The following is a 15,753-nucleotide window of genomic DNA, read 5'->3' as shown; positions in this document are numbered from 1 at the left end:
CCGGCTTCCCTCTTATACCCGGACATCCGGGGAGGAGCCCGGCATGCAAATTTCATTCGCCAATTTTCATTGGCCTTTTCTAAATACTCAGAAGATGATAGGTTCTCAAGACAAACCCCATTCTGTCGGTTCGACACAACGTCTCGTTCCCTCCATCAGGGAACCGAGGTTACATCCGTAACCAAGACGTTCTTTATGTGAATACGAGTGCAGTATCAGGTAGCATGACTGCAGCTGGCGATGAGGCCAAAACAGCATGTCCAGTGCAAAAAGGCTTTGACTTTTAATTTTACTTAACATTATTTTATTTATGCGTTATATTGAAGAGACCCTTTTGAAGGAGTTTGGTTTACTTATGAGCACTTGAGCTTAAATGAGACTTGGGTGTTTATAATGACGTAGGTTATGGTGTCGGCCATGATTTGTTGCAATTTTGAGGTGTTCAGTCTTATTATGATTTAAGAAAATAAATGCGATTGCTCTCCTCACGAATCAACTGTTTTTCACTGACATGTCTCTTAAGTGTTGAGGACTAGTGCTTTGAGCCTATTCAGTATGAGTAAAATACTTACTGTTAAAATCAGATACTCTAAGACTTTTACTGAAGTCGTTTTGGAATTGGTGACTTGTAACTTGTAATGGAGTAATTTTCGCTGCAAGGTATCTGTACTTTTACTTAAGTATGGTTTTCAAGTACTCTTTACACCTCTGGAAGCGCGTAAGTGTAATTCATTAATATTGTCTTATTGAGTTTAAACGCAGTGTCGTTGCTTTGTTTACTGCCGCCGTGTCATGTGTTGAAGTCGCGTTTGTTCTTGTGCTGGTTTCGCTTGTTATTGTGAGATTTTGAAGGCGTGTCCTGCTGAATTCAATTGCATGATTCAGACGGGTATTTAAGTGCGATTAACCACCGTGGCAGCAGTCACGTGCAGCCCTCACCGCTAGAAGACCGAACAGCGAAAAGACCATCGACTCTACCTGCGCGACTCCACCGAGCAAGGACACCGGCAAGGCACTTGAGTATCGCACTTCAGTATTAACTTTTTGCACTTCTATTTATTCTCTGGTTATTTGTCTTGTATATTTATTATTCCCCGCTTTTGAATATGTGCTTTCAAATCCCTATTGTTACTACTACTCGTAAATCACCGGTATCACGTAGAAGGCCACGCAATGCTAATGCTAATAATCTGCGCACTCTTTCAATGTCCACAACTACCTCAATTACATTTCCCATTGGTTTGTGGAACTGCCAATCTGCTGTAAACAAAACAGATTTCATCACAGCTATTGCTAAACGCTCTGGTCTTTCTCTTTTAGCACTTAATGAAACCTGGATCAAGCCAGAGGACACTGCCACACCGGCTGCTCTCTCAAATAACTACACTTTCTCCCACAGCCCACGCATATCAGGGAGGGGTGGAGGAACCGGTCTACTTATCCCAAACGACTGGAAATTCAAACAGCTGGCACCCTCATGTGACAACACCTCCTTCGAGTCACATGCTGTTACTATCATCCACCCTGTTAAAAGTCATGTTGTGTTTATCTATCGTCCCCCAGGTCAGCTTGGACATTTCTTGGAGGAGTTGGATACACTTCTGTCATTCTTCCCCGAGGATGGTACTCCTCTGGTGGTACTTGGAGACTTCAACATCCACCTTGAAAAACCGCAGGCTGCCAACGTCAACAACCTGACTGCATCGTTTGACCTCAAGCGAGTTCCAACTTCAGCAACCCATAAGTCTGGTAATCAACTTGATCTTATCTACACACGACACTGCTCCACTCATCACTCCCAGGTCAACCCGCTGCACACGTCAGATCATTTCACTCTTGATCTCGACCTAACTTCTCCAGACACTACACATGTTTCCCCACTGGTCACATTCCGGCGCAACCTACGATCACTTTCTCCCTCCCGCTTATCCTCTGCGGTCTCCGCCACGCTCCCTCCCTCTGAACAGCTCTCTCTCTTGGATACTAACAGTGCCACCGACACTCTTTGCTCCACATTAACCTCCTACTTAGACAACCTATGCCTTCTAACATCTAGGCCATCTCGTGCATCCCCTTCTGCCCCCTGGTTATCTGATGTTCTCCGTGAGCATCGTGCCATGCTCAGGTCTGCTGAGAGAAAGTGGCGCAAATCTAAAGAACCCGCTGACCTCGGTCTCTATCAGTCTCTCCTCTCTTCTTTCTCTGCTGATGTCTCCTCTGCAAAAACCCAGTACTACCACGCTAAAATTAAAGACTCGCCTGACTCTCGTACTCTCTTTAAAAACTTCTCTGTTCTTCTTTGCCCGCCTGCCCCCTCACCTCCATCCGACTTAACAGCTGATGATTTTGCGTCTTTCTTCGTAAAGAAAACGACCACCATCAGCATTCAGTTCCCTGTGCCGCCGCCTCTTGTTCATGCCCAAACCCCCGACACATGCTCGTTCCCCTCTTTCTCTCTCCTATCTCAAGATGATGTCTCCAAGGTCATGTCTTCTAACCACCCAACTACCTGGCCGCTAGATCCCATCCCCACTCATCTCCTCCAGGCCATCTCTCCATCGGTTGTTCCCGCTCTGACCCACATTATCAACTCGTCTCTCACCACTGGTACATTTCCCACAGTCTTCAAAGAGGCCCGTGTTACCCCGCTACTGAAGAAACCCACTCTTAAAACCTGCACTGTTAGAGAACTACAGACCGGTATCACTCCTCCCCTTCATTGCTAAAACTCTTGAACGGGTGGTATGTAACCAGCTCTCATCCTTTCTCACCCAGAACAACCTCCTGGACAGTGAGTATGTGGTGGTTAACAGTGTCAAAGGCAGCAGACAAATCCAGTAGGATAAGTACAGATGAGTTAGAGGTGGCTCTTGCCAGTCTCAGGGCTTCAATGACTGAGAGCAGCGCAGTCTCAGTGGAATGACCGCTAGCCAGTCTGGCTTCAAGAGCGGTCATTCCACTGAGACTGCGCTGCTCTCAGTCAATTTTCTTTTATTGCACTTATGCTTTTTGTTGTCCGTATGTTGTTCCAATTGCTTCCACTGTTTCCCTCATCTGTAAAACCCCATCCGTGTTGTGTCCAGTACGCGCATTGTGCCTCTACTTGGACCGCACACAGAGCCTGAGGAGCTCTGAGCAGCTCTTTGTCTGTTTTGGAGATCAGCAGAAAGGTAGGGCTGTCTCAAACAGAGATTGGCGCACTGGATCATGGACGCCTTCACTACGCCGTACCGGTCCTAAGATCGCCTGTGCCCACTGGCAGTGAGAGCTCACTCCACACGGAGTATAGCCTCCTCGTGGGACTCGCTCAAGGCGCCTCTCTGGCAGACATCTGCACCTTCACGAGGTTCTACAGCCTCCGCGTAAAACCGTGATCAGCTCGAGTCTTGCAGGGCATCAGGTAAGACCGGCGGCCGGTAGGGTGTACGCCTGCGAAAGCACCTTCCCCCCTCCTAGGTGGGTCAGCGTGCTATTTTTTGTCCCGCTTCTTCCCCCACTGGGTGAAGAACAGGCATTCCATCCATCACTAAGCAAGCACCTCCTGCGGGCGGGCTGGGCAGAGCAGCCCTGCCCCTTAGGCCGGGTACCAACTGAGTTATCCACAACATAGCTCTAACCGGACCTAGTGCTACCGGACGTTGTAACCCCCCAGCAGGGCGGTTCCGTCTGATGTATCCTCATGATTGGTTCCCACCTCGGTAACCCACGACCTTCCCTAGGTGGACCTCCACCTTGCGGTAAACTACTTCAGTCTGCCTATTTTTCCCATGAGTTCTCCCCTAAACGGCGAGACCATTTTGGTATCTCCACTAAAACTCCTCCCTACGGTAGGAAGTGGTCTCTGTAGCGCGTCCCCCATTTGAGGAAGTAGCGCTTACCCAGTGGCCTTACGGTACCGGGCGGCTTCTCGCTGTTAGAGACACAAGGCCGCCACCTGTGAGGGCCGAAGGCAGGGGCTTCCCACCTTTTCAAAAAGCTCTGGGACCCCCTACCTATCCACTGGAGGGTTACAATCTCGCGGTAGCGCTCACGTCTGACACGCCCAGGCCAGTCAGCGTCGCTTCACTAGAGATTGTGACACGGCACAGCGCCGTGGCGTTTTCCATAGGAACCCCATCTGTCGGTTCGACACAACGTCGAGAGACCGACAGAAAGGGAACGTCTTGGTTACGGATGTAACCTCAGTTCCCTGATGGAGGGAACGAGATGTTGTGTCCTTCATGCCACAACACGTGCAGTCGCTGCAGCAGTCGAGAGAGGACTCGGGCTCCTCAGCCCAAAGGTGAATGAATGCAGCACGCCGTCTCCCTTTTATATCTGGGGGCGGAGTCCGGCATGCAAATTTCATTCGCCAATTTCATTGGCCTTTTCTAAAATAGTCGGAAGCGATAGGTTCTCAAGAGCGAACCACATCTGTCGGTTCGACACAACGTCTCGTTCCATCCGTAACAAAGACATTTTTTTTTGTTATTTAAAAACCTCTAGTAGAACATCCAATCATTTTTTCCAGAATATTTTAATTTTAATTTGTTTCAATGACAACATAAAATGCACTCAGACAGATCGAGACGTGACAATTTCAGCAGAAAAAGCAATACAATACATAAATAATTAATTTCAATGTTCAAATTATGCTTTGTGCAAGGTAAAGAACATACATTTTATTATGATCATTTTTTGTGTTTCCGAATAATATGTTTTATAATAAAAATCTTTACTGCCATGGTGTTTCAGCGGTTTCAGGATAATTGCCCTCTTTGTACTTGTGTTCTTGAGCATTGGAACCGGACTTTGACTGTTGCTGAGAATGCAAGATCGCTGATGAACACATATTGAGAAACAGCAAATGATCAGCACTCTAATTATATTGCACGATCCCACCCTAACAGGCTATTATAAAAGAGCATGACTAAACACAAAAGCAAACAATCCACCCTGGCCAACTGCAATTGTTCAAACAAACAATTTCATGATTCCGAAACAAAACTATTTATGAGAACACACTCAAAATGCAAAACAATAGTGCATAATCCATGACAAGATCACGAATACTTGAAACAGAACACAACATGCGAAAAAACAATATCAGCTGCCATTTAGTTTAACAGTTGGATTACCTTGACGGAGTTCATCATCACTGTCTTCCTAATCTTCCTAAACAAAATATTCTGGGTTAATTTCACCCAGCGGTTGGTTTCATCCCTCTTTGATCCTGCGCTGCCTTGCACAGGCAAGAGTATTTGTGTCATGATAGGATGACAGAACCCAAGCGCAGGCAGTAGGATGGTGACACAAGAACTTTATTTAACAATAAGACACAAAACAAAACCCACAAGGGGGCAAAACTACAATAACAGGGGAAATAATAACTCGGACTCGACAGAGCATAGACTAACTGAAACTGGACTAAACTTAAACAACACTTGACATGAACTATAACTATACACTTACTAAGACTTAACTTGACCGGATAATCCACAGAGCAAGAAATGACGAAACGTCATACACGGAATACAAGTAAAACGAACCAGCACAAGACAGCAAAAGGGCATTAAATAGCAAGACTAACAAATGATAATGAACAAGGGACAGGTGTCGGGAATGAAACACTGAAGGAAAGCTAAACAAGGAAACGAGAGGGGCAGGGCCGAAGATGAGACCGGAGAGAGTGCATGCTATGTCAGAACCAACAATAACATGCCTCTCTCTACACAAAACATGAGGCTCTGCCATGATCCTGCCACAAGACCAAGAAAGACATGACATGATGAGGCAGAATCATGACAATTTGACTTCGAGTATTTGACTTGCACAGGCAACCTGATTTTCAAGTTTGTTTGTCAGTTTCAGTTTCATTTCTTTTGATTCGAGAGATCAGCTGTATATATAAGTGCATGAGTCAAGCACTGCATCATTACTAAAGGATCACTGGAAGAAAAAAGCCTGTAAGGACTTTCAGGACATGGCAGAAACATGGAACAGTGCTGTAAGGCAAAAGTCTACTGAGCTTCATGGACACACTTGGCATGTTACATTTGATGACTCTATTACGCCAGATGGCACAGCTCCTGGATGGTACCAGTACATTTCTGGATCTTTCGCAGGGTAAGAACACAGATTAACAACAACAAACAATAATATCAAATATAAATCCAACAAGATGATTTTGAAAAATATCATGATTTTTGACGACTAAAATAAAAATGTAGTTCTTAAAATAATTGTAGTTTGTTTTCCATGAAACACAAATGCAAAAGCCAATTGCCCAATGCATAAATGCAAATGTTTGTTGCACTTCAATTTGTAGGTTCACCTGTTCTCTTTGTAAAAGATACTGGGCGTCTAAAAGAGTGCAGGTGATCTTCCATTTCTACCTGAACTCAGCAAGCAACCAGGGAACCATTAAGGTGCGATGCTTCAAACAGGAATGTAAGAGGTGTGATGAAGCTCAGATGGAGGAACCAAACTTCCCGGTGGAAAATGTCGACGTGCTGGTTGAGAGACTGGTTGGAAAGATTCGTATGAGATGCTACAAGGAAGATCTGGGTGACACAAACAGGGCCTCAAAGCTTTTTGACAAAATAGAAGGACCTCATGAAAGTTTGCATTGTGAAGCCTGTCATCTTGGCATCTGTAGTCAGGCCAAATGATACTGATGTCATTTATCAGTTAAAACCAGAACTATTCTTTAGAATCTACTTGTTGTTGATAGTGTATGTTTTGGGTTCAACTAAATCTGGGTGAAACAAAACTGTTATAACACTGGTTTTTAAAAATGTAATGTAATACGCAACGTTAATACAAATATATTGTAAAACATGACATAAATTAAAGGACCTTCAAAATAAAAATTCTGTCATCATTTACAAGCCCTCTTGTCATTTTAATGTTACCAACATTTTTCAAAATATCTTCTTTTGTGAACTATTCATGTAAAACCTTTTAGCTCCTGGAACGAAAATTATTCACTATGTGGCAAACAACAATGATGTGTGATCTGTAATACATTTATGGAATATTTATATTATTTTCAATTTGGCAAATTGATCATTTGGCATCCAGGTTGTGCACATACCGTACATTTCCATTCTGTTCCTAAGGAAAAAGACATTGGGCAGTTTTAATAAGAGCTTCTAAATGTCTGAACTAAGGGGTCTATGCACTGTAAAAAACAACCTATAAAATCTACTCAATAAAATTGAGGTAACAATTTGCACTCACTTTAAAGGAGTATATTCTACCCAATATTTTTGAGTAAAGAGCACCTAAATTTATAAGTTATAACAAACTAAATTAAATTGGGTAAATTTTACCTTACATATTATACAAGTAATTACTTAATAAAATTGGGTAATTTTTACCCTTTGACAGCAGGTATTGTTCATCTACCTAATTGTTATTAGTAATATATAGCCAATATAAATGTTACTTATTAAGAGATGGTTGAATTTACTTAAAAATTGTGAAAGGAGACTGTAATTACATTTTTCCAATGAACACACTTTTTTTAAACACTTAAATCCTCTTACATTCAATTTCAAGTGACATACTACTTCACTTTTACAAATTACTTATTGAACATCTTCCATTTTCAAATAAACACAAACTGCTGAAACAAACATTTCATCTTTAAAATATTAAACCCTAATGCAAGTACAAAAGAGCCCTTCTATTCATGTTCAAACAACTATTGCTCACATTACAAATTCTTGAACATTTTCTATTTAAAAACAAACCAATGTCTTCACTGAATGTCAAAATATACATTCAAAGCAATTTTCTTATTCTTAACATCAATTTCAATTGACATACAAGTCCTGCTCAGCTGTGGGATTATGCATCACCAGCACTTTCACTTTGTTTGCCTTTCAAGTTCTCCTACCTGTTAAAAACAAAATGCATGTCAATTTTTACATTAGTTAAATAAACATTATTCACATATCCTCTTATGTTGTGAGGGCTGTCTCCGTGACATTCACCACCTATATTATCTAATATCTGCGACTCGCCTCACTTTTGTACTGATAACAAAACAGCGTAACTTCTTTTAACCCAAAGGAGAATATAACGGTAGAGCTTACATTTAAGTAAGTCAACATTTGCATTCATGATGATATAAAGAAGTTGAAGAAAAACTTACCGGCTGCTCCACAAATCCTGTCAGCGAATCTGAAGAGGATGAGTCTCATGATTCCTAATTTCCCGCCGGAGCGTTGATGCATGCGCGCGCACTCCGCAGTGTCATAGCTAATATTTTCGGGTAAATTCTACCTTGTTTTTTTAAGTTGCCATTATTACTCATAAAAAGTAGGTAGTGTAGGTAGAATGTACCCATTATTATATATTTTATTCGCTAACCAATATTTTTAGGTAAAATTTAACTGATTTTAATGGGTTGTATTTAACACCCCCAAGAATCGTTTTTTTTACAGTGTGGAAAGACTATAAACTTGGTCACATATTAAAGTGTGTATTAAAATATATTTCAAACTATTTCCAACAGAAGATTCAGAAAACATAATAGATCCAGTTTTTTTGGAAAAAATGTGAGATGTGAGTTGAAAGATCTCAGTTGGACACGCATTCCTCCAACCACCAGAGGGAGCCACCTCCAGAATATTGAACCAAACAGTTTCCTATCCTATCATTTACTAGATCACATTCATGATCAATCTGCCTGAATTTATTGTATGTCTTTGGATTACTGTTTTTACCTTTGTTACTGATTGCATTGTCTACAATTTATTAAAAACTAGTTATTGGAAATTTAAAAAAGTGTCGGATCTTGGGCCTCTGAGGACAACAAGCCACCTTAAAAACGAACTTAGTAATGGCAAGCAAGTTTTACGTCAAAGAGCAACTCAATGTCACCTTTTAAAAAATAAAATGCACATTCTGTTACTCTCCCAAAACAAAGATATTACATTAGTTATTACTAGATTCTGTTCTTCATTGATACACTAATATTTGTTTAGTCTAAATGCAAATTTGGTGTAGTCCTACATATGAAAAACAGCACGCTATACCACAGAAACCACCTGATTTTGACTGAGGGTTTACAGCATGCATATTGCGTTTTGCATGCAGTTGCTTCTGCTTTCTGGGATGGAAGAGTGAATGAAAATGTTAAGGTGTGAAGTTTCTGTTGGTTCAGGTTTGTGTAAGCAAATCAGTTTTGGTATATAGTTTGTGAGGATTCAAATGGACTATCAGACCAGACATGATGAAACTGTGAGGTAAAAGATAAATTATATTTTTGAGCGTTTAATTTGTTTTCACTTTCTTAAGACACTAATGGCTGGAATACTTCATCCAATACCACAGGTAAGACATCGTTTGAAATATTCCATGCAGTTGTTCTGTTATAATAATGTAACTGTAAAGTGTTTTACTATTTTATTTTATTATAATACAATTTTTTATTTTTATACTATAATTCTTATATTTGTTAGTAGTAAATATAAGAAGTAAACAAGACCAGGCTTGTTTTGCATAATTTTATAAATTTTATTGATGTATGGTGGTGGTGTTGAGTGTTAACTAAACCAACAGGGTAAGATTGACGCATAAATAGTTGTTACATTTACCGATCACTGCTGTGTTCATAAGCAATGGAATTAACAAGCATCTAACTCAAACTGATTTTAAGTTTTATTGAAGGGTATTTTGTGACCATTGGCATTATTATAGGCTGTTCAAGCGTTCCAGTTTATGATCTTCTGTCTCATCACACAGTGTAAGATGACATTACTTTTTTTTGCCAATTTTAAGTTGACTGTTAAGAGACTGTTGGTCCTTTATTATATTAATATTTTACTTGTACTATTATTATTATTGATAGTATTAATATTATTATTATTATTAATACTAATTTTATTATTGATAATTACAATATTATTATATAGCTTATTATGATACCTTCATTGTCTGTTTTAGCTATTATTTTACCTTTATTTTTATTATTATTATAATAAAAACAATATGATTATATTGCTTATTATACCTTGATTGTCTGTTTTAAAACATGTATTCTGTGTGTAGCTGCTTTGCAAACATGCAAATTGTAAAAAGCGCTTTAGAAATAAATGTGACTTATAATATCAATATTCTAAGAGAACGCTTTAACATAGTTTGTTAATGTATCATTATCAAGCGTCTCATTTCCTTAATGTAACAATTCTTAACTCATTTTGTCCATTAACAGGTTATTGCACACGAACATATTGACAATGCAATAGATAAGCGTATACCTGTTATTTGCACCTGATATGATGATGTTAATGTTAATTTTAATGTTAATTGTTCTTCCAGCTTTATTAATAGAATCAGCAGAGACTGTTAACTGCTCCGAACCCACTACAGACTCACTTTTAAGTGCACTGAAGGAAAGCATCTTTGACAGAACTGAAATAAGGCCAGTTTTTAACTTGAGCACTCCAACCAACATCAATCTGAGTTTCATTCTATATGGCATTTTAGACGTGGTAAGTTACATTCATTCTGATTCTTTCTGACAATAACCATGACTATAATGGCACGCATCAGTAACATTCATTACACACTGGAGACTGCTCAACAAATTTAAACTAAGATAAACCATTGTGACATGAACATCTTTAGCTTCCAGAAGCATCCTCATAGGGTCTTTAAATAAAGAAAAATTATTAAAAAACAACTATTTGGATTTTCTTAAAGGGTACCCTTTTTTTATAATAGTCAACTCATCAAAACTTTATGATAACACAAATGTAACTACTGGATTATGTTAAAAATGACTAAAAAGAATCCCAAATGAATCAAAGGTATGTTATATTTCTGCATCTTTAAAAAGCCTGCTTTTGTCTTTAATATTTTTTTCTAAACTTTAAATGAGAGTGTTATTTTTTTCAAACTTGAACTTGGATGTCACTTGTTTGCTAGACCAAAATACAATATTTTTGACTTTTTTTAGGATGAAAAAGCTCAGAAGTTGAACACATTCCTCTGGGTGGATATGGTAAGTCCTATTGCAACTGTTTTATTCAGTTCATGTACTTTTATAATGTGTTTTGTTCACGCAATAATCAAAATGAAAATCATTCATAATAAAACTGTTATTTGTAGTCATGGTATATTGAAGGTTTAAGCTGGGATCCTGTTGAATGTGGAACAGACAGAATCTCACTGCCAAGAGAGGAACTGTGGATGCCTGATGTTGTCATTAATCAATTGTGAGTTACTGTATCAATGGGCCCTTTTCACAATGGCGTCACTTAACTTCCGCCTTTTCGCAAAGCAGTGTATCATAACATCTGTCTTGCAACAAACAAGAAGAAGAAGAAGAACTTCCGTTTTGCCGTCACGCTGGAATTTAACAACAATGAAAAAAAACTGACAGAACACTTATTCACAACACAGGCTCATTGCAAATATGTACCTCTGCCTACATTTCTGCATAACCCGAAATACGTAGCTCCAGGTACAAATCACTGCATCTTTCGGGTGGAATGTCCACTAGTAGTGATTGGGTTTCTCTCCGTGTTGATGCAGGTACATTCAAGGTTACAAAGCAGACAATACTGAATATATTGATGTATATCCCGATAAACGTCTGATGTCGGTACTGTGAGGATTAATTGTGTTTGGCTGAGGTAAATCAAGAACTTGTTGCTTACTTAAGCATAGCTGCAATAAATGAATAAATTATCAAAATGCATTAATATTTTGTACAGATGCTGTTTATTAAAAAAGTGCAATTATTCCAAGTGTTCCGAGGCTGAAGAATTAAATCAAAAGCGATCCCCTTCTCCGTCCCCCTTAAAACTTCGATCCGGACCGGCTGCGCACAGTGACTGATTTCAAAGATTGCCGCCGGAACGGTGGAGTTGCCAGCTTCGATTTTGAAATGGCATTGGCTTCTGGTGTCTTGTGACTGGTTGCGTCATTACGTTCGCCTACGTTATGAAATGGCTGTAGCCACAAGGCTATCGGCTCCGACACGTGACCTGTTTGTAATGTTTTTATACTGTTTTTGGTCAGTGTCTGCAATAAATACCTGACTTGTAAATAGGCTGACTTGTATTTGCTTGTTCTGTGTTTTATATGGTTGGGAAGTGGGTAGGTTTAGGATTAGGGTGGGAGTGGGGTTAGGTGCTCTAACCTTTTTACTTTGTGCATGCGTCTGCTTCGTAACTTTTAATAAAACACATTAGAACAGAGAAAAAACGTGCCTCTAGTGGACATTCCACTCGAAAGATGCAGCGATTTGTACCTGGAGCTACATATTTCACGTTGTGCAGGAATGTAGGCAGAGGTACGTATTTACAATGAGCCTGGGCTGCTTATTCAAGTACTTATCCTAGCACCTTCGCTAACACAAAAAACCCCACTTACCCTCATAATCAAACAGCTACAGTACTGTTTAACAAAGAATTAGTATCCTTTATCTAGCTTTGATGTCATGGCTCTGCTTCATTTAGTCATGTTTTTCTTGGTCCTGTAGCAGAGCCATGACAAAGTTTTAGGTTATGTGTGGAGAGAAACATATTATTGTCCTTTTGACAATAATATACGTTCTCTCCAGTGTCTCATCATTGGCCCCACCCCTCTCATTTCCTTGTTACCTTTCCCTGAGTGTTTTATGTTCCACACCTGCCTTCGTGTAATTATCCCTCGTTTGTCTCTTCCTATAAATGCCCTCATGTTTCTTTGTCCTGTGCTCGTGTATTACGTTTGATGTGCATGTGTTTATGGTGTCTAGTGAAGTTCCTTGTTTTGTTACCTCCAGCGATTTCCTGTTTATACCCTTGCTTGTGTTCTTGGTCCAGTTCGTGATCTTTAAAGTAAGTCTAGTTAGTGTTAGTTCATTTTTTGGTTGTCTAGTATTGTTCTAAGTTGTCAGTTGAGTCTAATCAGTTTATGTTCTTGTTATCCTCCGTACCGTTTTACCCCCTCGTGGGTGTTTTGTTTTGTATTTCTATTTGTAATAAAGACCCTTGTTAACCCCTTCACTGCCATTGCCTGCATTTGGGTTCTTTCCACGCCAGCTCATGACATTTGATCTTGTCGTAAGCGAAAATTTGTCTGCAAGATGTTGTACATCATCTAGCCGTATTTGTGGCAGCTGTGCAAGGGACTTGGTAAACTCCATTCTGAGGCGCTAGCGGAAGTAACGATACACTGCTTCGCAGCAGAATGGAAGATGCGTGACGTCATGTGAAAAGGGCCTATATCTGGACCTGTACCTTGATTTAATGTTTACATAGTGTGGACATTATCTGTTATAAAACCATAAATATTAGGCCCTTGTATGTATTTTTTATTTAAACAGCTGTTGTTAATGTACATTACACCCACAGTTTTGTCATAATCTTTAAAATTTTCACATTACATTTTTGATAATTACCGAAAATGAGCCAAGTGGCCGGTTTTACTGTGTTTCAATTTACAATTATTTTCTAATTGTCTAAACTTTTGACTGATAGTGTCTCATATAATGCTCTCTGAGTACATTTTCTATGGCATAAGACTTGATTTTTAATGTCATTAAAGACTAAAGGATGTTTTGAATCAATATTAGGAAAAATTACATTACCTAATATCTTTACCTAACACTGCCATCTTTTACTTTAAAGCATTGATGAGAACAGAGTCCCAGACACATATTACCTCTACGTGTATAATAACGGCAAGATATACGACAGTCTTCCATTTCATGTCATCAGTTCCTGTAGCCTGGACATCTACACGTTTCCATTCGATATTCAGAACTGTACATTCACCTTTAATTCATATCAGCACACGGGTAAGTTAACTCAACTGAAGGGCAAATGTTCAACTATGAGATGATCTCCAGTCTGTCTTCTCTTCATCTCAGTGCTGGATCTTCAGTTGTTCTTTGCTGAACCAGTGGAGTCAACATTTCAGAAATCCATATCTGCGATGACTACCAAGGGAGAATGGGAGCTAGTCGACATGCGTGCTGAAAAACCTTCGGTACCTCCAGAGGAAGTGAACGGGGCATTCGATGCACTTATTTACTACGTATGATCATATTAACAATTGCAGATAAAAACGTCACGTACGCTGTGTAAAATTTGACATTGTTAAGTGCTCAATTCTGTTTCTTTTGCTTTAGATCGTCCTCAGGCGTCGAGCAAGTCTGTACATCGTGAACCTCTTGATTCCCAGCTGCTTCCTTATAGCTGTGGATCTATTCAGTTTTCTTCTGCCGCCTCAGAACACGGATCGATCGGCTTTCAAAATGACGCTCATCTTGGGTTACACTGTATTCCTGCTGTTAATGAATGACCTGCTGCCCGTCACCGGAAACACCTTACCTCTCATAAGTCTGTATGAGATGTACCTTTAAACCACTCTTACCTTTTGAAATTGTCTTTATATTTATATTCAATGTCTTTTCAGATGCCTTCTTCTCTCTCTGCTTGGCGCTGATGGTGGCAAGTCTTCTAGAGACGATTTTTATCACTAATATTGTGTGTGGGTCCAGTCGTTACCCGGCGTTACCTCAGTGGGTCAAGGTGCTTTTCCTCGACTACATCGCCAGACTTGTTTGTTTAAGCAAGAGTGACCAAAACGGTGATCTGGAAGGTGAGTCTTACCAAACCTAATTTTGTTGAAACTGATATAGTAAAGATAATTTCTTCTAAACTATTCTAAACTTTAAAGTGAATTTATGTCAAGTTCTCTTTTACCTGCAGAGTACAGAAATGAGACCAGTCGCTTTGTTCCTGTTAAAATCCCAAAGACTGAAGCCGTCCACACGACTCCTCCCAGCATTCAAAAACTGAAAAAGATAAGCCAAGAGTTACTCTCCATCCGTCAACAGGTCGATGAACATTTGAATAGCAATCAGACTGAAGATGAGTGGGTGCATTTGGGTCAAGTCATTGACCGCTTGCTTTTCATTATGTATGTTATCTTTCTTGTGGTTAGTTTTATCACTATTATAGTATATTGGATGTACTGGTACAATATCAATGTTGCTTTGATATAAACAAATTTATTAAAGCTGTATATGCACTGCTGAGTTCAGCTGTTAACTCAATACAAGGGTTTACTTGCTATTTGCAACCTGCACTTTGAAATACTCTGTGAATGTCTTAAATAGTTCTGTGAAAAGAAATCACTTTTAATCAGACTGTGTTTAATCTGGCAGACATCTATCTGCAAGACATATATTTTTAATTGTTTGCTCATCTCCAATTCGTCTCTGAGACGTCTGCTGTCAGATGTCATATAGACATCTAGAAGATGTCTGTAAGATGTTTATGATTTAGAATGTATGTAAAACTGCTCTTTCTTAGACGTTTATCACACGTTTTTACACAGCAGATGTTTTTCAGACCTGCAGATCTTTAGCAGACATCTTACAAACGTACCTTTGCTACCTGGGCTATAACTATGATTCAGACCACATTATTTATTCACAAGACATCCATAAACATTTTTCTGCATTGTATTATCACTTTAATTCAATGTTAAACCGCTGTAATAGTGAAGATTGTCAAAAAATGTATGCGTCATACTTTTGTTTCTAAATCATAGTCAATATTTTGTCAAATGTGTCCATTATACGGCTTAAACATAAACTTTAACTATGTCTACTGATCATTGTTTAACTGAAATTAAAAGCATGGTGGTGACACTTTGTTCATTTCAAGTTATTTCAATGGTTACAGAGTGCTAGATTTTAAGTGTTCGATTACAATCAGAGCCTTGTGAAATAATAAAATCCTTAACCAAATCTATTAT

The 15,753-nt window shown here is 39.3% G+C and overlaps 2 protein-coding genes across 2 annotated transcripts; both read left to right on the top strand.

The window, feature by feature from the left end:
- The first annotated feature begins 5,878 nt into the window (after positions 1-5,878).
- Positions 5,879-6,852, top strand: LOC130549035 (receptor-transporting protein 3-like). The gene is made up of 2 exons (XM_057326168.1): positions 5,879-6,105; positions 6,308-6,852. Exons 1-2 carry the CDS (start codon positions 5,963-5,965, stop codon positions 6,648-6,650), a joined length of 486 nt encoding a protein of 161 aa, XP_057182151.1. The 5' UTR covers positions 5,879-5,962; the 3' UTR covers positions 6,651-6,852.
- A 2,442-nt stretch (positions 6,853-9,294) lies between these two features.
- Positions 9,295-15,615, top strand: LOC130549220 (5-hydroxytryptamine receptor 3C-like). Its single transcript, XM_057326440.1, has 10 exons — positions 9,295-9,324; positions 9,691-9,736; positions 10,312-10,484; positions 10,952-10,996; positions 11,104-11,210; positions 13,614-13,783; positions 13,856-14,022; positions 14,117-14,327; positions 14,404-14,589; positions 14,700-15,615. The coding sequence occupies exons 1-10, from the start codon at positions 9,295-9,297 to the stop codon at positions 14,993-14,995; spliced, it is 1,431 nt and encodes a 476-aa protein (XP_057182423.1). The 3' UTR covers positions 14,996-15,615.
- Positions 15,616-15,753: the final 138 nt, after the last annotated feature.

This window comes from Triplophysa rosa, linkage group LG25, assembly GCF_024868665.1.
Source record: "Triplophysa rosa linkage group LG25, Trosa_1v2, whole genome shotgun sequence".
NCBI lineage: Eukaryota > Metazoa > Chordata > Actinopteri > Cypriniformes > Nemacheilidae > Triplophysa > Triplophysa rosa.
The sequence above is the reverse complement of the archived record's forward strand: the minus strand, read 5'-3'. Positions and strand labels throughout refer to the sequence as shown.

Excerpts from the sequence above, each read along its gene's own strand:
- LOC130549220 (XM_057326440.1), top strand. The coding sequence starts at position 9,295 with ATGGCTGGAATACTTCATCCAATACCACAG. Across the intron at positions 11,211-13,613 it reads GATGTTGTCATTAATCAATT|CATTGATGAGAACAGAGTCC; the intron begins GTGAGTTACTGT and ends TTTACTTTAAAG. Across the intron at positions 14,328-14,403 it reads AAACACCTTACCTCTCATAA|ATGCCTTCTTCTCTCTCTGC; the intron begins GTCTGTATGAGA and ends ATGTCTTTTCAG.
- LOC130549035 (XM_057326168.1), top strand. The coding sequence starts at position 5,963 with ATGGCAGAAACATGGAACAGTGCTGTAAGGCAAAAGTCTACTGAGCTT. Across the intron at positions 6,106-6,307 it reads ATTTCTGGATCTTTCGCAGG|GTTCACCTGTTCTCTTTGTA; the intron begins GTAAGAACACAG and ends TTCAATTTGTAG.